Source organism: Zonotrichia leucophrys, chromosome 5 (assembly GCF_028769735.1).
Source record: "Zonotrichia leucophrys gambelii isolate GWCS_2022_RI chromosome 5, RI_Zleu_2.0, whole genome shotgun sequence".
NCBI lineage: Eukaryota > Metazoa > Chordata > Aves > Passeriformes > Passerellidae > Zonotrichia > Zonotrichia leucophrys.
The window spans coordinates 48,698,599-48,720,741 of NC_088175.1; the positions used below are offsets into that span (position 1 = coordinate 48,698,599).

General features: G+C 58.4%; 4 protein-coding genes across 6 annotated transcripts; 2 read left to right on the plus strand and 2 right to left on the minus strand.

Annotated features, from left to right (window-relative positions):
- The first annotated feature begins 1,350 nt into the window (after window positions 1-1,350).
- Window positions 1,351-7,194, plus strand: VWCE (von Willebrand factor C and EGF domains). The gene is made up of 20 exons (XM_064714433.1): window positions 1,351-1,460; window positions 1,920-2,014; window positions 2,088-2,177; window positions 2,443-2,571; window positions 2,812-2,928; window positions 2,995-3,111; window positions 3,446-3,574; window positions 3,674-3,981; window positions 4,062-4,155; window positions 4,243-4,325; window positions 4,523-4,610; window positions 4,719-4,804; window positions 4,950-5,067; window positions 5,441-5,526; window positions 5,697-5,793; window positions 5,862-5,944; window positions 6,095-6,185; window positions 6,278-6,360; window positions 6,466-6,556; window positions 6,661-7,194. The coding sequence occupies exons 1-20, from the start codon at window positions 1,351-1,353 to the stop codon at window positions 7,089-7,091; spliced, it is 2,526 nt and encodes an 841-aa protein (XP_064570503.1). The 3' UTR covers window positions 7,092-7,194.
- A 309-nt stretch (window positions 7,195-7,503) lies between these two features.
- LOC135448419 (pepsin A-like) lies at window positions 7,504-11,978 on the minus strand. Its single transcript, XM_064714444.1, has 10 exons — window positions 11,940-11,978; window positions 9,544-9,700; window positions 9,307-9,451; window positions 9,006-9,123; window positions 8,776-8,894; window positions 8,494-8,693; window positions 8,257-8,373; window positions 8,045-8,183; window positions 7,879-7,971; window positions 7,504-7,791 (listed from the first exon to the last, which is right to left on the minus strand). Exons 2-10 carry the CDS (start codon window positions 9,597-9,599, stop codon window positions 7,642-7,644), a joined length of 1,137 nt encoding a protein of 378 aa, XP_064570514.1. The 5' UTR covers window positions 9,600-9,700; window positions 11,940-11,978; the 3' UTR covers window positions 7,504-7,641.
- Window positions 11,979-12,765: 787 nt separating this feature from the next.
- On the plus strand, window positions 12,766-16,638 carry VPS37C (VPS37C subunit of ESCRT-I). Of its 3 annotated transcripts, none has more exons than XM_064714013.1 (6): window positions 12,766-12,784; window positions 13,536-13,650; window positions 14,239-14,343; window positions 14,414-14,585; window positions 14,813-14,895; window positions 15,122-16,638. In XM_064714013.1, exons 3-6 carry the CDS (start codon window positions 14,251-14,253, stop codon window positions 15,836-15,838), a joined length of 1,065 nt encoding a protein of 354 aa, XP_064570083.1. In that variant the 5' UTR covers window positions 12,766-12,784; window positions 13,536-13,650; window positions 14,239-14,250; the 3' UTR covers window positions 15,839-16,638. The 3 variants fall into 3 exon arrangements, with proteins under 3 accessions (XP_064570083.1, XP_064570082.1, XP_064570084.1); XM_064714012.1 differs by lacking the exon at window positions 12,766-12,784 and adding an exon at window positions 13,086-13,228; XM_064714014.1 differs by lacking the exon at window positions 12,766-12,784 and adding an exon at window positions 13,312-13,330.
- A 528-nt stretch (window positions 16,639-17,166) lies between these two features.
- On the minus strand, window positions 17,167-21,727 carry CD5 (CD5 molecule). The gene is made up of 10 exons (XM_064714976.1): window positions 21,632-21,727; window positions 21,058-21,096; window positions 20,516-20,797; window positions 20,373-20,435; window positions 19,955-20,254; window positions 18,496-18,783; window positions 18,194-18,325; window positions 17,755-17,808; window positions 17,398-17,502; window positions 17,167-17,319 (listed from the first exon to the last, which is right to left on the minus strand). Exons 1-10 carry the CDS (start codon window positions 21,693-21,695, stop codon window positions 17,234-17,236), a joined length of 1,413 nt encoding a protein of 470 aa, XP_064571046.1. The 5' UTR covers window positions 21,696-21,727; the 3' UTR covers window positions 17,167-17,233.
- Window positions 21,728-22,143: the final 416 nt, after the last annotated feature.

The following is a 22,143-nucleotide window of genomic DNA, read 5'->3' on the forward strand; positions in this document are numbered from 1 at the left end:
TGGATTTTCCAGCCTCTGGCTAGTCATTAATAGTTCTTGTGGTCTCCCACCTCCTTCACATCTCTCGTGGAATTTGGGGTTATCCTGGATCTTACCATGCTCTCCCCAGCCTGGTTCTCCCCTGTACCCCTGGTTAAGTGCCCCCCAAGTCCCATTCCCTGCAGGTTTTTCCCAAATCCTTCCCTCCCAGAGACAGCCTGTGCTGGAATCATCCCTGGCTCTGCTTCCATCCCGTGTTTTCAGAGGAGACCGCAGGGACAGGGCTATATTTGGACATCTCTTCCGAGAGCTGGGGGAGCAGGGAGTGACCTTGGACTCTGTGCTGCTGCTTTTATTGCCTCGGGCTCTGTTTACCTGCCTGGAGCAGCCTATTCCCAAATTTTGGGAGGCCCAGGGAGCAGCACAGCCCAGGTCCTGGCAGTGCTCTTTTTTCCCCACCAAAACTGGGGGTGGTGGTGCCAGTGCAATGTTGGCACCCTGCTTTTTTTGGGATAAAAGCGCTGCTGGCTAGGGCTGGATCATTGTTTGTCCAGTGCCACAGGAGCTGCCTCCCAGGGATTTGGGATCACATTCCCTTAGGACAGGAGCTTCTCATGACTGCACTGGGTTCCTAAAAAAACAGTGCGACCCCCCCCCACCATGGTTTTTATTCGGAAGGGGGCTGTGTCTTGCCTGGGTGATCCCAACCCTTGGGCAGGATTTTGTGGGGAGAAATCCATGCTGGATTGGGAATTTTGGAGCCAGCAGCGCCTTTTGCTCCAAGGGATCAATCATTTACCTGCCTCCAACCTTTGCTTCATTCCCTGCCCTGGGAGGGGGGCACGGGGCCGGGGGGAATCTGGGGGTCACCAGAGTGGGGTGTCCCGCAGCATCCCTCTCCCTCCGGGATGCATCCCACCATGCCGGCTCCACTTGGCCCCTTTCTCCGCCGCGTGGGTCCCCGTGCAGGGCTGGGAAGGCGGCCCAGCGCCTCCAGGAGAAGGAGCAGGAGGAGGAGGGGTGGGGAGAGGCCATGCCGGATCTTTGCCAGATGTGGGAAAGGAGAGAAGGGGGGACGCCTTTCCCGCTGCTTCCCAATCCTAGGGGGGACCCCGTTCCCCGGCGCGCAGCCAGGGCAGCAATGGCCGGGATGCCACCACTCGCCCCAGCGGAACGGGACAACCCTGGGGTGACCCCAGGCCCCCGTGTGGGTTTGGGGGGGTGGGTGGGTGCCGCTGGCGACCCCCCCGCTCTCGCCCCCCTCCAATCCCGCATTGTTCCCGGCTCGGCGGGAGGAGGAGGAGCAGGGCCAAGGGCCAGCGGGAAGGCAGGCGGGAAGGCGGGCGCCGGGACGTGCTGGAGCCGCCTGTCATGTTGGTGGAGCTGCTCTTCCAGGCTGCCTGTGTGTCCCTGTTCCTCTCCAGCGGCCAGGGCAGGGTGTATCCCGCGAGGAAGAAGCCGGCCAGCTTTGCCGTGGAGAGGTAGCTGGATTTTCCCCTTTTCCTTCTCCCTCTTCCAGCTACACCTGGGATGGGCAGCGCGCCGGGCTCTGGCTATCCCTGCCTCCCGCTGCAGGAGGGGCGCCGGCCGGAGGGGCTGGCACCCACAATTCCCATCCTGTTCCCGAGTCCGGGGGAACATGACACTGCTCCCCGCATCCCTGTCTTGCTCCCCACATCCCTGTCTTGCTCCCCGTATCCCTGTCCAGCCGGGGGGCGCTTCTCCCGTCACCACGTGCTGGGATGTTCAGGATGGCTGGGAAGTGGTTGTCCCCTCTCTGTCCCACCTTATCCTACCTGCCTCTGATCCTTGCCATGCTCTGCTTCCCGGTCCATGGGCATCCTGCCCGCTCCAGTTGTTCTCCTGTCCTCACATTCCTGGGACTTTGCTCCGTGCAGGGGGCTCAGGACAGGGTGGCCTCAGGCTCTGGTGTCCCACAGGCGCCGCGTGGGGCCCCACGTCTGCTTCCCAGGCTCCGGCAGCGGATGTTGTCCTGGCTGGATGCTGTCTCCGGGCAGCGGGAAGTGCACCCTGCGTGAGTACGGGGGTCTGGGGGGCTTGTGGGGCTCCTGTTCCCATTCCCAGAGCTCCTGTTCCCATTCCCACAGCGCTCTGCTCCTTCGGCTGCGGTGGTGGCTCCTGCATCGCTCCCAACCTTTGCATGTGCCCGGATGGAGAGCAGGGAATCACCTGCCCAGGTACTGAGACAGGTGGCTATGTTGGATGCCCTTCCCTCTCCACACCATGAATCCCAAGGGATGGAGATGGCCACGAACCCATGGGCACCGTGCTCAACCCTCTTCCCTCTCCATGCCACAAATCCCAGCAGATGGAGGTGACTGTGGCCCCTTGTCACCTCTCCCTGGCACTGTCCCCATCCCTGGGGGAACCATGGAGTGGGATGGGAAGCGGGTGGTCCTGGGGTGGCATGGGTACCCCATGGATGCCATGTCCATGTTCTAGAACCACCAGGGACTTGCGGAGAGTACGGCTGTGACCTGTCCTGTAACCACGGCGGCTGCCAGGAGGTCGCCCGCGTGTGTCCCGTTGGCTTCTCCATGGCTGAGACGGCCAACGGCATCCGCTGCACCGGTGAGTGGGAGTGGTGTATCCTGATGGGAATGATGAGTGGGAGAGGTGTATCCTGATGGGAATGATGAGTGGGAGTGGTGTATCCTGATGGGAATGATGAGTGGGAATGGTGTATCCTGATGGCTATGGGGAGTGGTGTATCCTGATGGGAATGATGAGTGGGAGAGGTGTATCCTGATGGGAGTGGGCATCCCCGTGGTGCCCACGCCCCAAATCTGACTGTTTCCCGTGTGCCCCTAGACATCGATGAGTGCCAGAGCGCAGCCTGCGAGGGGACGTGCGTGAACACGGAGGGAGGCTTCGCCTGCGAGTGCGGAGCTGGCCGGGAGCTCTCTGCTGACCGCCGCAGCTGCCGCGGTGCGTGGGCTCCCAGGGGGGCGGCTGGGGCTCCGGAGGGATCCTGACCCTCATCCCAACCCCCAGACACGGATGAATGCCAGGCCACGCCGTGCCAGCACCGCTGCGAGAACAGCGTGGGCAGCTACCGCTGCTCCTGCCGGCCCGGATACCACCTCCATGGGAATCGGCATTCCTGCGTGGGTGAGCACTGGGATGGGGCTCTTCCCATCGCTCCTGGGGGATGGAGGTGGCCCTGAGGCCCTGAACACTGTGCCGCACCCCCTTCCCTCTCCATGCCATGAATCCCAAGGGATGCAGGTGGCCGTGAGCCTGTGGGCACTGTGCCAGACCCCCTTCTCTCATCATGCCACAAATCCCAAGGGATGGAGGTGTCCATCAGCCCATGACCACAGTGCTGACACCTCATCCTCATCCCTGTGTGGGCCATGCTGAGGGGCCATCCTGGTGCTCCAGGCTCTTTCCTGGGCCACATCCCAGGGTGCAGCACCTCCTGCCACATTCCCTTATCACACAGATGTGGATGAGTGCCGGCGGCCTGGCACGCGCCGCTCCTGCCAGCACAGCTGCCACAACATTCCCGGCAGCTTCCGCTGCTCCTGCCGCCCCGGATACCGGCTGAGCGCAGACAGGGTGTCCTGCGAAGGTATCCGTGCCCTTCTCCCAGCTGGAGGAGCAGAGTGGGATGCTCCCATCTCCCTGCCAGCCCCAAGTGATGTCTCTGCCTTCCCGATTTCCTTCCTAGGGTACCCCAAATCTATCCTGGCCCCGTCGCCCATCCTGCAATCCCTGCAGCATCCACCCACCCTTGTCCTGCTCCCTCCTGGTTCCCACCTGCTCCCGAGGGGCTCCCCCTCTCCCCACCTCCCTGTGGCAGCTCCTGGTACCCAATTCCCTCCCTCCTCCCCATCCCTGGCCCCTGAGCCATCCCCACGTGCCATGGGAGCCCCCGGCACCTCCATCCCACCATCCCCTCACTGTTGGCACCGGGGAATCTCTCGGGAGCCCGGCAGTCGCTGGACAGAGCCAGGCTGCCAGAGCTGCACCTGCCAGGTGAGCATCCCATCCTCCCATCCCATCCTTCCCATGGGATCCCATCCCGACCTGGGATGAGCCACCACGTGTCCTGGCAGGGGGGACAAGTCCTCTGTGACACTGTGAGCTGCTCTGTTCCCTGCTCCCACCCACTTCCTGCTCCAGCTGGGGGTTGCTGCCCCACCTGCACAGGTGAGTCCCAACTCCTGATCCCCCCAATTCCCAGGATGGCCCCCCCTTGAATTCCCAGGGGGAGCCCCTCACCCCCATGGATTGCAGGGTGCCTGCACGAGGGGGTGGCCAGGGCCGAGGGTGATGTCTTCTCCCCATCCGATGGGAATTGCACCGTCTGCGTCTGCTTGGTGAGCTGGATTGGGATGGGAGAATCCCCCCTCATCCCTGGGAACCTCCCAGCACTGGAGACCCTTATCCCTGGGGACCCTCATCCTGCATCCTGGCTCAGCCATGGATTGGGATGCTCTGGAGCTGATGACACCCTCCCCTCATCCTCCATGGGGAATCAGGGTCCTCTTTCCCAGCCCTACGTTCCCCTCCACAGGCCGGGAATGTCTCCTGCCTGTCCCCGGAATGTCCCCCAGGATCCTGCCCCAGCCCCTCTCCGGCTGAGTGCTGCTCCTGCACTCCAGGTGATCACAGAACCCCTACTCTGGGGGTGTGAGTACCCCCGGGCTGGGCTGGGGGTGAGGGAAAAGCCGTGCTTGGCTCTCCAGCGCCACTCCTTCCCCTTTTCCCAGAAAAGTGCAATTTCCGGGGACGCACGTACGCGCACGGAGCCCGGTTCAGCCTGGATGGGGACGAGTGCACCACCTGCGTCTGCCAGGTGGGCCCTGGGTGTCCCCAGGCATGAGGATCCCCAAAGCTGGGAGATCCCCAGGGATGAGGATCCCCAGGGATACTCCAGTCCTACCCAGCTTTGCTCGGGGCTGGTGGCAGGGACAGCAGGTGACCCATTCCCGTGTCCCCAGGGAGGAGAGGTGGAGTGTTCCTTCACTCCCTGCCCCGTGCTGGATTGTCCCCAGCACCAGCGGCAGCTGGGTCCCGGGCAGTGCTGCTCCACCTGCCGGGACCCTCCAGCCCCTGCCGGTGAGTCGGGATGAGTGACACAGCTGGGAATGGGCAGGGAGGGATGAGGGAGAAAAGCTGGGGGAAACGGGAATGGCATGGCATGGGAAGAACAGCTGGGATAGAAGATGTGGGGAACACTTGGGGATGGGGGAGTGGGATGTTGGGACATTTGGGGATGGGATGTGGGGAAGGGCAGGGTGGGATGAGGGAGGGACAGCTGCAGACAGGGAGGCTGGGATGTGGGGGACACAGGTGGGATGTGGGGATACTCGACGATAGGAAGGGTGGGAGATGGGGAAAATCTAGGAACAGGAAGGGTGGAATATTGGGAACCCCTGGGGACAGGAAGGGTAGGTTTTACAGGACAGCTGGGAACAGGGATCCTACCCAGGTTGCTTCCTGGATGACAACGGTGTGGAGTTTCCCGTTGGACAGATCTGGTCTCCGGGCGATCCCTGTGAGTTATGCATCTGCCAGGTGAATGAGAACCTGCTCTGCTTCATTCCCTCTTCCCTATCCCTGCCCCAGCGCACGGCTCCTGCTCCGGTCCCGCCCTCAGGATGCCCGTGGCCTGTCAGGCCCCAAATCCCCCAAATCCGGCGGGTTTGGGAATCCCGAGGTGTCTGTCAGGGTGTTCCCGCCTGCAGGCAGACGGCTCCGTGAGCTGCCAGCGCACGGACTGTGTGGAGACGTGTCCTTATCCCATCCGCATTCCCGGGCAGTGCTGCCCCGACTGCTCCGCAGGTGAGGGTGCGCCCGGAATCCCGGCATTCTGAGCCGCCCGGGGACCGCCTGAGCCCCTCTCCCCGCAGGCTGCACCTACATGGGGAGGATCTTCTCCAACAACGAGACCTTCCCGTCGGCGCTGGATCCCTGCCTGAGCTGTATCTGCCTGGTGAGGGCTGGGCCGGGCATTCCCGGAGGATTTGCGGCTCCCGCCCCGTGGGCTGAAGCCCGGTTTTTGGCTCCGTTGCAGGGAAAAGCTCCGGGGGCGCTCCGGGGCTCCTAACGCCCGGCCCTCGGGGGTCTCTCCCGTCTCTCGCAGCTGGGCTCGGTGGCCTGCTCGCCTCTGGAATGTGCCATCGTGTGCTCCTACCCCTTCCACCCCGAGGGTCGGTGCTGCCCCGTCTGTGAGGGTACGAGCTCGGGCGGGTCCCCAAAATCCCCCTGAATCCCCCAAAATCTCCCCGAGCCCCCCAAAACCGCCTCTGGACCTTGATCCCTGCAGACTGCAACTACCAGGGCAGGAAGGTGGAGAACGGCCAGAGCTTCATTCCCGAGGGACAGCCCTGTACCCGCTGCACCTGCCAGGTGAGACCTCCCGCCCATTCCCATGGGATGCCCGTGTCCATGGTGCCCGTGCCAGTGTCATTGGATCCCAGCAAGGGCCGGGCTGGCTGATCCCTGTTTTTCCAGCTTGGAGAGGTGAGCTGTGAGGAGAGGCCGTGCCCCCGCTCCTGCTCTGAGCCCCACACACTGCCCGTGGGCTGCTGCCCATCCTGCCCAGGTAATGGGATCCCTGGATCCAACCCCAGGCACTTGGATGTGCCCCCTCTGGACCAGGGGTCCTGGAAAGGAGGTGGGTGCTGACCAAAATCCTCCCTCCGTCAGCCACAGACATCCGGCTCCTGCTGCAGGGCAGTGACCTGTCCCCATCCTCATCCCCATCCTCATCCCCATCTTCATCCCAGTCCTCATCCTCACCCCCATCCTCATCCCAGTCCCCAGTCCCTGAAGATTCACCCCCTGGCACCCCTCAACATCGCCGCTATCGCCTGGCCCAGCTCCTGCTTCCCACCACACCCCCCCTCAGCCCCTCTCCAGGGATTTGGGGGGCTGGGATGCCCCCTCCGACCACTCCAAGTCCCTCTGGATACCCCTTGGCACCCACTGTGCCCCCTGACCCCCTCTGTGAGGCCACAGCCCCCCCCAGTGCCACGGGCACCCCCGAGGTTCAGGGATCCCCCAGGAATGAGGATCCCTCCACGGTGCCATCGGACAGCCCCAGGCTCCAGGCACCAGGTGTGCCTGGAACGCCGTGAGGAGGAGGAGGAGGATGAAGGAAAGGAGGAAAAGGGGGTCTGCAGGACCAGCAGGCCTGGCCCTGGGGAGGGAGCAGCTGTTCCCCTGCCACCAATAAAGTCACTCTGGTATTTATTCCCTGTCCCCTCATCCCTGCATGCACCAGCACGGGGAGCCCTGGGGCTTGTCCCCTGGGAATTTTGGGATGAGTGCCTTTCCAGGATGATGAGGGCAGTGCTGGAGGTGTTCACCCACCTCACCCTGAGTGGGGTTTGGGGACAGGAGGGACACGTCCTGCCCCAGGTCCCCCAGGCTGGGAGCTCCTCAGGGATGAGCAGAGCCACATCCAGGCTCCCATCCCTGGGGCACAGGGACATCCTTGGCAGATGCAGCTGAGGGTGGCACCAGGGACACGCCGCATTCCCAGGGATGTGTTGGCATTCCTCAGAGAGACACGGCACAGGGGCGCTTCTCCACACCTTTATTGTCCTCGGTGGTGGCAGGAGGGCTGGGAAAGGGACAAGCCCTGCCAGCCACCGAGTCGGGGACACCTGGGATTCCCATCCCAGCTCAGGGCAGCCGGGACAGCCCCACCTTGTTGTTGGCCCTGTCGAAGATGACGTAATACTCCCGGATAAAGACATCCCCCAGGATCCAGAGCTCGCCCTCCTCCGTGGGCACATCCATGCCTTGCAATGCCAGGCTGCAGTACCCGTTACTCTGCTCCAAGGACACGGAAGGGGGTGGTCACCAGCTGTTGGATCCCTCTCTCTATCCCCACAAACCCATTCCCAGTGGGATGCTCACCCTTAACACGTAGGCTCTGGGCGGCACTGGGAATTGTTTGCCATTGATATGGAAGATGAGGCTGGGAAGGTTTCTGACGGCCTCACAGCTGATCTGGGGAGGACACGGCAGGTTAGTGGTCGTTCCAGCTGGGATCAAATGTCCAAAGGAGCATCCTGAGCCTCACCTCACCACTGGAGCTGGCACCAAGGAGCCTCATGAGGGTGCGGAAGGCCCGGATAGGAACAGCCAACAGAGTGGTTCCTGTATCCACAATGGCCTGGCACCCCGAGGAACAGGCTACCGGAGTCCCGCTGACAGAGACACTGCGAAGAGGGATGCAGAGTGAGCCTGGACTCCCTACAATACCACTTGGAGGGCAGGGAATACTGGGAATACCTCTGCATGGAGATCTGCCAGTAGGTTTCAGCAGAGAGAGGGATCCAGGAGATGCCTCTGGTGGTGTAGTAGGGATCGATGGCACCGAAGAGGACAAAGCTCCCACCTTCGTCGTCCCTGGAATGGGAGATCCGTCTGGGCTGGTTCCCAGCCCACCAACACCTCCATTCCCATTGGAAAATGGGGCCAGTGTGAGGGAAAAGGGAGAAATTCTCAGCAGCTTTGGCTGGGATTTACCTGCTCAGGTAGACAGAGAAAAGATTCCTATCCACGAGGTTTTCCGTCATCATGTTGTCGAAGACAGGGGTGGCTCCGGAGGAGGCAATGCTTGGGAATGCCAATCCCAGGATGCCATCAAAGGGGGTGTAGTAGAAAAAATCCCCTGGCTCTGTCTCAGCCAGCCCAAAAATCTGGTTGCGGACGTTGATGCCGGCAACCTGGGAGAAAGGAGACAGGTGTGGATTGGGCAGGATCCCGTGGGATCCCATGGGATGAGGGGGCTGGAGCTCCTGGCCGTACGTCGACGGTGTCGTATCCCAGGACCCCGGTCATGCTTCCCGTGCCGTAGGCAATGAACAGGGTGTCATTGGTGCTGAGGAACGTGGAGGATTCCGCGGGATTGAAGCGGTTGTGGTTCCCTGTGGGGGTGGGAAGGATGGGGATTGCCTGGGATTTGTGCCTTGGGAAAGATGGGCAGAGCCACGCAGGACTCCCAAAGGACACATTCCAGACTCATTCCAGACACCTACTGCAGGCTGGGCTGGAGCAGAAGACTGAGGGAACCCAGAGGTTGGAGGAGCCGGTGTCGAAGACCACAGTGAATTCCTGAGGTGGGGTCCCAATGGAGATGGTGCCAAAGTACTCATCCTGTTGGAATGGGATTGGGAAGGGGTTAAGGGGATGGGGAAAGGAGAATGGGTAAGGGGCTAATGGAATAACTTACAGGGATGGGGAAGGGACTAGTGGAATGGATAACAGGCCAATGGGATGGGGAAGGAGCCAGTGTGCCCCTGTGCTCCCTGATCCCAGTTCCCAATCCCAGCCCCTCACATCCATGTAGTTCTCCAGGGGCTCCACGGCGATGCCCGGGAAATACTTGGCAGCCAGGTTGTAGGGATGCTGCTCCAGGTAACTCTCCAGCAATCCCTGCTCCCGCAGCCTCTGCCGCAGCGACTTCATCTTCCTCAGGGGCACCCTGTGGACAGGGACCGGGATGCATCACTGGGATGTGCCACTGGGATCACCCCGCATCCCACATCCCTGTTTTGGGGACCCCCTGGGGCTCACCTGGTCTCGAGGCCCTGGGCCAGGCCCACCAGGGCGAGGAGCAGGAGCAGCTTCATGGTGGGAGCTCACGGAAAATGTGCCTCCGATCCCGGCCCCGCTCCTTATATCCTGGCTCCGGTGTTTGGCCGGAGGCCCCGATAAGAAAGGCAAACTGCTCCTGGGATGGTTATCAAAATGTCCTTAAGGGGGGTGGGAATGTCAAGCCAGGGGATCCCCGTATTCCTGGGGGGATTCAGGCCACAGGTGTGTTGGGATGGGCAGGAAGCACTCCTGGTTATGCTGTGGGAGCTGGTGGGAATGCAGGGTTGTTTGGACCCTGAACCCTCTAATTCCTTGCTGAAGGGTTGGAGCCAGACGCTTCCAGGAATGGGGCAGGCACAGCTTCCCTGGGAATTCCATTCCCAGGAATGACTCACCACCCTCTCAAGGAAGAATTTCTTCCCAATATCCCATCGAAACCTGTCCTCTGCTACGAGGAAGGCATTCCCCCTTGTCCTGTCACTCCAGGTCCTTTTACAAAGTCCCACTCCATCTCTCCTGGAACTCCTTAAAGTACTGGAAGAGACTCCAAGGTCTCTCCAGGTCCTTCTCCTCTTGCCAAGGATCCATGAAGGATTTTCAGGCTGCCAGGTCCAGATTTTCCATTCTGGGAATCAGCCAAGGCTTTCTCCTTTCCAGCCCCCTACAACATATCCCATCCTCCTTTTTTTGCCCTCAGTGACAGTCCAGTGCTCCATCCCTTTTCTCCCAACATTCCCCATCAAGGTTCTTCTTCATTTCACTCCCCCAGTGCAACTTAGCATGATGCCCTCAGATTCTGCTATCATTCTGAGCTGGGATGGGGCTGATTCCAAGGGAGGAATGCCAGCTGCAGCCTTAGGGAGCCTTTGATCTCCTCCAGGACAAGGTGACCGTTCAGGAGCCATGGATCCAGCACGTGGTGACGTGACCGAAGCCAAGTTGCCCAATCCCGCTCCTGTGACCTTCATCCAGAGCTTGGCTTTCCCCCAGCTCGTCCCAGTTTTCCCCCAGTTCAGGGGCTTTGCATGTGGGAATGGAGTGACAGGAGAAGGGGAATGGCCCCAAACTGGAAAACAGGATATTGGGAGGAACCTCTTACCTGTGAGGCTGGTGAGGCCCTGGAATGGATTTCCCAGAGAAACTGCGGCTGCCCCATCCCTGGAAATGTCTAAAGCCAGGTTGGAGAAACCAACCTGGAATGTGTCCCTGTAGATTTTGGAGTTACCAAATTTTCCTCCTTTTTTGGCCAGAATAGTAGAGAAAACAAAAATATGAAGCTTTCCCAGAGCTATTTATCCATTGAATTCCCAGAATGGACATCCTTAGGGATCAGGATTCCTGTTTTCTCAATGGGAAAAAAAAAAAACAAACACATTTGCCCAATTATGGGAAGTTCCAGGACAAGCTTATTGTGCTGCTGGTAAATCCCATCCAAGCAGAACAATGGATCTAACAGGGATGGATTTTAGGATGGATGATATCCACAGAAGGAAGAAGCTGTGGAACTCAGGACTGGGGAAAAAAAATGGGAATTGCTATTTAGCACTAATTACATCCAGACTAAAATCTGGGAGGATGGAAAAATAACCCATTTTAGGGCGTGAAATGGCTTCCTGGGAGAGAAATCCTGGATTTCCCCAACCTTGGTGCGGAAATGGAGGGCACGAGATGCTGGATCCTGGAATGATCCATCCCGGTGCTTGGAAGCTCTGTGGATGGGAGCAGGTGTCCTCCCTGCCACAGCTCTCCTTGGCACCAGAGGGCACCACAGCATGCCGAGATCCCAAAAACCCCCCGCTGGAAAGATGGATCTGGAAGCTTTCCCTCCCGGTCGATGCAGCCGGGGCTGGGTGAGGATTCCCAGGCAATAAACCCCTCCCAGAATTTAGGTTTTTACCGGGAAAATTCAGATTTTTAAATGTCATTTTTGATGTGGAAACACCCCCTTGGGATGAATTTAACTTTCATGGGAATCACCCTCTGGATCAAACAGGGATTTTCAGGCTTTTGGGACATCGAAACTCGTTCTGACAAAACTTCCTTAATTTTATCTCTGCAGCCTCCCAAAAAATTCCCCTTATGGAGACAGAGCTTTTCTTGGAAATGGATTAATGAAGTCAACTTTTCCAGGCCCTGTTCCCAGTTTTTCTTGTCCCTTCCCTCAAGGCTTTTATCACACGGGTGCTTTATCGGAGCTGTCAGATGAAAGGAGGGAAACCTGACGCTCCTGAGGTGTCAAATTTCCAGGATTGGATTAAAAATATTTGATTAACTTATCAAGGAAGCCCAGGGATGTTGGCTGATCCTTGTGGGAATGGAATTTGGCAGAACAGGACCTCAGGGTTCTTTTCTGACTTCAGGTCACCTTTTCCTACCTGCTGTGAGTGATTTTGGCTGGGATTAAGATATCATCCAAGGGAAAAAAACATGTGGAACCATCTTTTGTGAAAATTAAGGATATTAATAAGCAGCTACTGGAAATATCCTTCCAAACTCACCTGTTTATCCCAGACTTATTTCTGGATAACACTTTCAAATGGGTATTTTTCCATTTCTTCCGTGCAAATCCAAACACAATTTTCCCCTCTCCTCAAACCTTATGTTTTAATATAAAATGTTAATTAAACATTTTCCAGCTTTTCCAGGTCTGTGGAAACTGTTCCAAAAGAAGCCTGGAAAATGTTTTTTTTTTCCTTTTGGCAAGTCAAGTCCCTTTTCTTTCCCATGGCACTGGGGGTTTAACCCGGTTATCAGCCACGCTGGGAACAAATTGCCCTTGATTTCTCCAGAATTATTTGGGATCACATGACTCCCATTTGTTCCATAACAACTCTCAGGTGATGGGGTCAGAGGTGCCTTTCCCAGATCCCAGCACTTCTGGAACAGCTGGGTGACCTTGCCCACACTTCCAAAGTCTCCAGAAGGAGCAGAAATCATGGAGCTCTTCCCCTGTCTCATCCCTGCTTGGGCTTTGGGAATGTGGAGTTATAGGTGGAAACGTGGAGCATTTTCCAAGCATGTTTTTGAAAATTTGGGTGATGGGACTGGAGCTTTCTCAGGAATATTCCTGTGTCAGGAGAGGAAGAGCTAACCAGGTATTCCAGAGGAATTTGCTCTGATTCGGCTGGAAGAACCCGACATTTTCTGATGTTTTGGGGATATTGCCGAGGTCTGTATGTGCTTCTTAAACCACTTCCAACCTGGCCTCGGACACTTCCAGGTATGAAGCAACTGCAGCTTCTCTGGGCATCTCGCTTTGCAACCCTCACAGGGAAGGAAATATTCCCGATCTCCAACCTAAACCCGCCCTGTGGCCATGCCAAGCCTTTCCCCCTTTCCCTATCGCTCCACGCCCTCCTCCAAAACCCCTCTCCAGCTCTCCCTGAACCCCTTACAGCCCGGAAACACGAAGGATATAATTCCTAGAGCAGCTACAGCTCGGGGAGAGCCCCGCGGGTAGCCAAAGAGCGATTATTGATTAAAAAATGCCATTAAATTGATGCGTGCTCCTGCCCCCCCCCAACATGGCGGCGCTGGGAGGAACCATCCCCCTCACGCCCGAGGGGGGGAGCACCCCTCCCGCCCCTCCGCGTGGCTCCGCCCACTTCCGGTTTTCTCCGGAAGCCGGAAGCTGCGGCGACCGAAGGGTCGCGGTGGCGCTTTGGTGAGTTCGGGAGAGGGCCGGGAATGGGAATAACGGGAATAACGGCGGGATAACGGGGATAATGGCGCTGCTCCCGCCACGGAGTTCGCTGCAGCCCCGCAAGTGGGCAGCCTTTTGCGTCCAGTTCCCTGAGCGCCTGTGGATGCTTCCCAGACCCCACCCCAAGCTTTCCCACTGCCGCCGTTCCCTCTTCTCTTTCTTAAACTCCATGAAAGTTCGCTGATACCCCCCTAAAAAACCCAAATCAGGTGATTTCTGCCCCACACCTGCAGCGCGGGATTTAATTCCCAGTTTTTCTCTCGGACAGGTTCGTCTGGATCGTGGTTGGGCAACCCTGAGCCTCAGCGTGGCTGTTGCGGCATTCCCGGTGTAAATCCTTGGGATGAGAGGTAGCGGAGCTTGGAGTGAATAGGACAGCGCAGGTGTGTTGTGTTTCCTTGGTTTTTAGGACATTTCCCACATTATTCCATCCCACTTCTTGGAATTTACACCACACACAGGGTGCTTGCTAAACGGATCAGACAGCTGGGAGTACTCGGGGTGAATCATGGATATGGTGCAGGAAGTCCATAATTTCCCTGATCTTTTTGCTAATTTCACTGAATTCCGTGGCAGGAGGGGGTTTGAGATGATCCTGAGGTCCTGCCCAGCCCTGTGGGCATGGTGGGATATGGTCAGATCCCAGTTTCCTTGGTGGGATGGAATGGAGGCTGGAATTAGGTGGATTCTGGAATGGGATGGAGACATCCAGCTGGAATTTGCAAGTCGGGGCTGTGGGTGGATTTTTCCCTGACAAAACTCCCTGGGACACACAGAATTCCATCCAGATAGGCTTGGGAAAGGGGGAAAAGTCTTTTCCCAAGCAGGAGTTAGTGGGAATGGTGTTTCTCCCTCTCAGTTAACAGAACCCAGTGCAGCTGCTCCAGGGGCTTTAACCACCCTGGATTTCAGCTGGAAACCTATTCCCAGCTGGATTTGGGAATTGATTTGCCTCTTCTCCCACATCCCAGCAATCTGGGAGGATGGACACGCTGAGGAACCGGACAGTGGAGGAGCTGCGGGAGCTGCAGGAGGATTCCCAGGAGATCGAGCGCTTGGCTTTGGAATCCCAGGAGGTTTGTGCCAGCAGGTGGCCCCGGGGTGTCCTTGTCCCCTTCCCTGTGCTCACCATCCCAAATTCCCCAGGTCCAGGAGCTCCAGCTGGAAAGGGAGATGGCCCTGGCTGCCAACCGGAGCTTGGCCGAGCAGAACCTGAAGTTCCAGGTGCCGCTGGAGACGGGACGCAGCGACCTCTCCAAGAAATACCAGGAGCTGCAGGAGCTGGCTGGGAGGTGCAGGGAGCAGAAGGAGAAGCTGGGTGAGCACTGGCATCTTGGCCCAGGAAGGATTCTGCTTCCTGGAAAACTGATATCCCTCTTTTTCCAGCAGCCGGAGAGATGGAGGATGTTATTCCTCTCGGGTTTCCCTCCTTCCATCAGCAGCTCCCAAGCCCTTTCCTGTGGGCTCTTGGCTGGTTTTTTCCTGGTTCCTGTTCTGTGATAGTGATTTTTCCTTGGTTTTTCTTTCCCCCCTTGTTTTTCCCAGAGAAATTCTCAGCAGCGCTGCAGCCTCAGACTTTGCTGGATCTCCTCCAGGTGGAAAGCCAGAAGATTGAAGAGGAATCTGAGGTGAGTTTAGGCCTTAAATCCATTGGAAATTCCAGTGATTCATCCTCAGAAGACTTGCAGTTTAACCCAGTCCCTAAAATCGTGGATTATCTTTGGAGTCTGCTGGGTTTTCTCCAAAGAACTTGGATCCATCCGTGTTTGTGTGTGGGAGAGACCTGAATCGGGATTTTAGGGAAGAGGAGCAGAGGGATGCAGGAATGAGCCCGAGGCTGTTCCTCTCTTGCAGAAAATGGCTGAGAAGTTCCTGGAGGGGGAGGTGCCCCTGGAGACATTCCTGGAGCAGTTTTCTGGGATGAGGAAGTTGTCCCACCTGCGCCGGGTCCGAGTGGAGAAGCTGCAGGAGATCGTGAGGAAGTCGGAGGGATCCCAGGAGCGCCCCAGGGACTCTCAGCCTCCTCGTCCTCCTCCTCCTCCCGTTCCCACGGATCCACCAAAGCCCTTCCCATCGGGATCTCCGGCTTTCCCTCTGCCCTACAGCCCGGCTCCAGCCCTTCCTCCCGGCCCCACTGCCCACGGAGCGCTTCCTCCCGCCCCTTTCCCGGGATCCCCGGGCACCGTGGGACACGTGGCTTCCTCCCAGCCCAGCTCCCAGCCCTCCTTTCCCTACCCTCTCACTCCAGCTCCCGGATATCCGGCAGCTTCTGCTGCTGACTCTGCGCCAGGCTATCCCAGATCCACCTCGGGAGGCTTTTCCTGGTCTCCATCCCGGGGTCCAGCACAGCCCTTGCCCTATCCTGCTCCCCAGCCCTCTCCTCCCCCTGCCAGACCGGGATACTCTCCCTACATCCCACCTGGACCAGGGAGACCCCAGTGTCCGTACCCCACTCAGCCCCCGCTCCCGAATTTCCCGATCCCAACGCAGGCTCCCTATCCCGGGCCTCCCCCACCCTTTGGATACCCCCCACCTCCGAACCCTCAGCGTCCTACCTGGCCTGGGTACTAATTCAGGACTTCTGGGGAGCATCCTGTGCTGATTCCTCCTTTTTTTGGGGACTGAGGAAGAGGAGGGGTTGCAGAGTCTTGCTCCTGGATCCGTCGGTGCAAAGGAATTACACGGGATAAGTCACGGCTCCGGAGGTCGGAGCGAGAGGCAGAGCCAGACCAGCAGAAATCCGTAGAGGAGAAACCTCCAGGGGAACCTTGGAGCACCTTCCAGTGCCTAGAGGGGCTCCAAAAGAACTGGACAAGGACTTGGACAAAGACTTGGAGTGATGGGATAATGGGAAATGGCTTTACGCTGTCAAAGGGTGGGTTTAGGTGGGATTTTGGGAAGAAATTCTTCCCTGTGATGGTGATGAGACCCTGGAATGGATTTTCTAGGGAAATCATGGCAGCTCCATCCCTGAAAATATCCAAGGCCATGTTGGACAGGGCTTGGAGCAAGTGGAAAGGGATTGGAAGTGGCTGATCCCTAAGATCCCTTTTCACCCAAAGCATTCCAGGGCTGTCAGTGGGAGTTGGTGATTCCCACCCGGGCCTGGGCAGCCTCCAGTATTCCCGACCTCCTGTGTGGTTTTTCAGGCTCCTCACATCTCCCTTCTCAGGAAACACTTGGAAACGGAGGGAATGACAAACGATGGAAACGGGATTTGCTTTGCTCAGCACTTTATCCTTCAAATCTTGCCTGTATCCCTTTAAGTTATTTATAAGGAACGGTTACTAATGGACTAGGATGAGGGATTGATGGTAGCAATTCCATCCCTGGGATTAATTAGAGTAATAAAACTGGATGAATTAATTGCACTGTGGAGTCGTGGCCCTGGTTACTTTGGGAAACAATGGAACATCCGGATAAGGATTGATCCCTTTATCCCTTCCTGGCATCCAACTTCCTTGGGATCCCATCACTGAAATCTTTCACCCCCTCCCAGAACCATCTTCAAGCCTGCTTCAATTCCTGCTTTTCTTGCATTTATCCCTGGGATAAAAACCAGGGAAAAAGGAGTTTCTCTGTCCCACTTTTCCCTCCTGACTGGGGGTTTGGAGTCACACTGGGATAATGGAAGGAAGAGGACAAGGTGTAATTAGTACAAAACCCCAATTTTATTACAGGCATTTGTTATTAAATATCTCAGTCTCATTCTCAGTATTCCCACCCTTGCATCCCTATCCTTTTTCCATCATCCCAGCTCTTTGTCCTGGTTTGGAGAAGCTGGTGGTCCCACTATTCCAAAGGGATAGTGGGAACCTCTTAAATTCCTATAAATAGCTTAAAAAAAAACCAAACAAAAACCTCCTTTTCTCCCATGAGGAGGCTGGGAAGAGCTCCTGGAAGGATGCTGGGATGCCCCCAAAGCTGAGGTGGGAGGTGGGATCAGCTCCTTTGGGAAGCAGGGAATCACACCCTGCGGGCGGAGTGCAGGTCATAGTCACTGTCCGAGGAGTTGTCCGGAGGGTTGGAACGCCGGCACGCTGCTTCCAGAGCTGTGGAGAGCACGGATACCCCTCACTGGATGCACATCCATGGAAAAGGAAAGGGGAGGAGCCACTTCCAGCACTGACCTGGGTAAGCAGAGAGCTGGGAGGTCCTTTTGGGGGGCTGAGCGTAGTCGTTGTCCCCTCCCTGTCCCCGAGGCCTCGGAGCGGTGCTGGAGCGGTGGAAGGACACTGGAGAAGACAGCAGGATTGGGATTTTGGGGTTGGAACACCAGCTTGGAGGGAGCAAACCCACCCGGGAAGGGGCTGAGTAAAACTGGTCCCTGCTCCAGGCCTGCATCTCCTGAATGAGTTATATTCCAAAAGGAAGCGAGATCCAGGGCCCTTGTGCCAGGATCCAGAGGGAACAGCTCACCCAGACCCCAGATCCATCCCCAGGAACTCCAAACTCCATTCCCAGCTCCCCAGCCAGCAGCTCCTCACCCGTCTGGTTGAGTCCCGTGGGGCCGATCCACTGGCGCTGCTTCTTCTTGGAAACTGAGAGAGAGGGGGAATTGTGTCTCCAAGGATCTTCCCGACCCTTCCTCCAGCTGCTTCCCCCCTGCCAGCCCCATATGTCATCCCAAATAATCCCCCCCTTCCCAATAATCCCCCCCCCCAGGATCCTCCACCTGCTCTTTTGTGTTTGCTTGGAGCTTAATCCCTCTTCCCACTCCCACACTCCATGTGGGACAGGCTTGGGGACAATGGGGCAGGTCTGGGGATAATGGGACAGGGGAATCCGTCAGGCTGAGCAGCCAAATCCAGCCCCAAGGAGTTTAGGGAAGCATCCATGGAGCTGCCAGCCCTGAGCCAGCACGTGGGGATGGTGGAACGGGAGAAGGAAGAAAGGAAGGATGAGGATCCCAAGGTTGTCCCCTACTTCTCTTCATCAGCTTCCGATAGGCAGGAGGGCCACAGATCAGGGAAAGGATGAGGAAAAGCAGCAGGGCCAGGCAGATGCTCACGACGGTTCCAGCAGATGTTCCCGTGGGAAGCGGCTTTGAGTCCTGGCCTGGAAAGAGCACGGGTGTCACTGGATGTGTCCAGCTGGAGGTTGGTGCTGAGATGTGAGCATCCATTACCCCAGCAGGAACCCAAATCCCACGTGGATTTGGTCCCCCCATCCCTGCCCATTCCATAGGAGTGGGAATTCCAGCTCCCAGCACGGATCACATGGCTTACACACAACTCTGGTCCGGGAGCAGCTCCGGCTATTCCCAGGTTTGGGCTGGCAGAGGTGCAGGGGTTCAAGCCCACAGGTGACTCCCGTCGAGGGGGGCTCCCGGATTTCCGTGCTGGAGGTGAGATTCCCACAGCCCAGCTCCCGGCAGATCTGCTGGCCGTGCCTGTCTCGCTGTGCTGCTCTGGACTCACACAGATCCCACCACTGTCCCTCATGGAACACCTGGATGTCCCCTTCGCACGGCGTGGGGCCGGCTGCCAGCCTCCGCAGGGCCCGCGGCTGGGAATCTGGGAGAGAGAGCACATCCAGGGGAGAGGGGTTGGATCGACGGGGAGAGGGGTTGGATCGACGGGGAGAGGGGTTGGATCCACGGGGAGAGGGGTTGGATCCACAGGGAGGGGCCAGACCTGTGGGGAAGGGTGAAATCCACAGGGAGAGGGAGCAGATCCCTGGGTACAGGGGGATCAGACCCATGGAAAAACAGGGAGCAGATCCCTGGGTACAGGGAAATCAGGCCCATGGAAAAACAGGGGTCAGAAACATGGAGTGGGGTCAGAGCTACCAGGAGAAGGGAGTCAGATCCATGGAGATGGGTCAGACGTGTGGGAAGAGCAGCCAGAACCACAGGGAGAGAGGAGTCGGACCCACAGGCAGGCAGGGATGATATCCACAGGGATGCTGCTGGCACATGCTCCTCCTTCTCCCAGCACCAGCTCCTGGCAGAGGGATGCTCCCGGCATCTCCCCTCATGCCACAGGGACTGAACCAATCCAGGCATGGAAGGGCTTTGAACTCTTCCCATGGGAAATGCAGTATGGAAGCCGGCTCTGCCAGCTGCCACAGCCCATTAAAGCCCCAAATCCCACGGGATTCCAAGCTGGGCAGATGGCAGGACTCACAAGGAGCCTGCTCCGAGCTTCATGGCTTGGCTCTCTGTGCCATGGAGCTGGCAGTGAGCTGATTTCCAGGGAAACACTCATGGAAAACGACAGGGAGAGGCCTGTGGCTGGGAGATGCTCATGGCAGGGGAAAGATGCTCGCTCTGGCAGGGACATGCCTGTAGCAGGGAAGAGGCTCATGGGAAAGAAGGGGTATGCCTGTGGCAGGGAAGATATCCAGGGCATTGCCCGAGGCAGGGAGATGATCGGAGCATGGAGATGCCCGAGGCACGGAAGTTCCTCAGGGAGCTGCCCACAGCCTGGTGCCTGCCAGTGCTCCCCACTCCCAGCTGGAATCTGGGATGCTGCCATGGCCGCTCTCCCTCCTCGGCACTGCCGGGAACCGAGATTTCCTGTTTTGCCTTCGCACCCCGGCGAGGAAGAGCAGGAGTGGGTGGATGGGGCCCATGGGGCCGGCTGGGATGGGGCTGGTTCTCGGTTCCGGGCCCCAAAATCCCCCCGGGGTATCCCACCGGAGCGGAGGAGCAGGGAATGGCGGGCGCTCCATGCCCGTTCTCACCTGAGCAGGTGATGAAGGCGGGCGCTTTCCCCCGGGAGCTGCTCCTGTTGAAGCAGTCCAGCAGGGAGCGGCTCCCGCAGGATTCCACCGCCTCCCACCGCACCGGCAGGTGGATCCCGGGGTCGGGCTCGCCGTGGCTGCTCCCAGCGGTGCCACAGCGCAATTCCTGGCAGATGAGGGTGACCAGATCTGTCCAGGAGCGCGGGATGCTCGCCACGGCCCCCCACAGCCCCTGCTTGTGCAGCTCCAGGAAGCCGGAGCAGCTGAAATTCCCGTCCACCAGCCGCAGCCTGGGGGGTCCTGGGGAGGGATTGGGGAAGGAAGAGGAAGTGTTATGGATTGGGATGGCAATTTTCCCACTATTTAGCGGGAAGCTCCCAAATTTGAGGCTATGGATTCTGTGGGATGAGGCGCTTACCCGTGGGCTCCGGAGTGGTGGTTGGGGGTGCTGGTGGGGGCTTGGGAGTGGTTTTCACCGGCTCTGGAATGAGAAGAGAGGGGCCACGTGGGCGTGGATGATCCCTAGGGATTGAGGTGGCCGGGCTGGGGGTCCAGGCTCACCTCCACAGGCAACAATGATGTGATTTGTGCAGTTTTCCAGCTCCCATTGGCATTCAGGCGGGGAACTGCACCTCCGGGCCAGACTCTGTAGCCCTTTCCCACCGGGAATGTTGAACTCCAAGGGCTCAGAGGTCAGGGGGCCGCACTTCAGCTGCTGGCAGATCCAAGCCAGGTCGCCCACGCTCATGCTCTCCCAGCAAATTGGTCTCCACTGGTTCTCCCATTTCACCTCCAGTATCCCAGTGCAGTGGCAACCTCCTCTGGTGAGTCTCAGGTCGGATTCTGTGGGAAAACACCAGGAAAACACCATCATTGGAAGCTTTCCTTCCTTTCCCAGCAGGTTTTCACCCTGGGAATGATGGAAAAGCCCCTGGTGGGGGCCTTGGGAAGCAGCACAAGGAATGGGAGCATGGAGGGGTCGAGGGAATGTGGGGGCCTGAGCTGGGACCCCTCGACGCCGCTTCCGGATGATGCAACTCCAGCACCCGCCATGCTCACGGAGCTGTGGCGGCATTCCCAAAGGGCTGCTCCCAAATTCTCACCTGCAGGGATCCAGGTGGCTCCTCCATGGTCCGGGATGGCTGCAACAAAGAGCGGAAATGGGGCGTCAATCCCATATCCCACCCTGTGGACCCCGAGCTTGGGACAGCGGCTCTGCTGCTCACCCCATTCACGGTTATTTTGAGGAAAAGGCAGATTTTGTGGGAAAACTGAGATTTTTGGGGGAGAAAGGTGACTTGCCGACTCCCCAGCTGTCTGCTGGGGGATTTTTAGGCCTGAGAAAAGACGAGGGCCCTGCAAGTTACCGCTAATCAGCCCTGCTCCTGGGTGGAATGTTCGGGAATGGTGCCATGAAGACGGAGGGAAGGGCGGGAGCTGTCAGGGAATGAGGATGTGGGGATACCTGGCGCCCTCACCACCATTGGCTCAATCTTGGGACCCTGGGGACCCCCAGGGTGATGTGGGTTGGGGTTTGAGGGTCACCAGGGCGCTTCCCACCCCAAGCCCCAAACTGTGCCTGGCTCAAGGTGCGGATCCCGCCCGGAGCAGGAGAACCGGGAGGGCTCTGCCGCGGGATCTGCGCGGTGCACCGAGGTCAGGGTGCCCGGTACTCACCCCACATTCCCAGCAGGAGGCACAGGACGGGCAGCCGGGCTGCCATGGGCTCCGCTGGTGCCATGGGGGCACGGGAGGCTCCGGGGGCTGCGCCGCCTCCGCTGCCCGGCCCGGAGCAGGCGAGGGAGGGGGCCCGGACAGGAACCGGCTGTTTTTCCTCCCTCTGTGGTTTTTTGACGTCACCTCTGGGCCCGTTTGAAGACTCTGTTGCCTCCCTGGGTCCCGCCAAGCACGAGAGGAAAGGGGTGAAAAACGTGTGGGGTTCAGCCCCCACCAGATCCCCGGGTCTCTGCAGCTCTGAGAAGGGGAGGTAGTGAATATAGCCAGTGCCGAGGGAGATCTGAGGGTCCCTGAGCCCCCCAGGGTTACAGAGGAGTTGATGCCCATCCTGGCATCCCCTAAACCCTGTGATTACCCCCAGGAATGGGATGGGGGAAGGTTTTTTCCAGGCACATCCCAGGTTCTGGCATTCCAGGGACACCCTACACCCCTGCAAGGGCACGTGGGGCAGC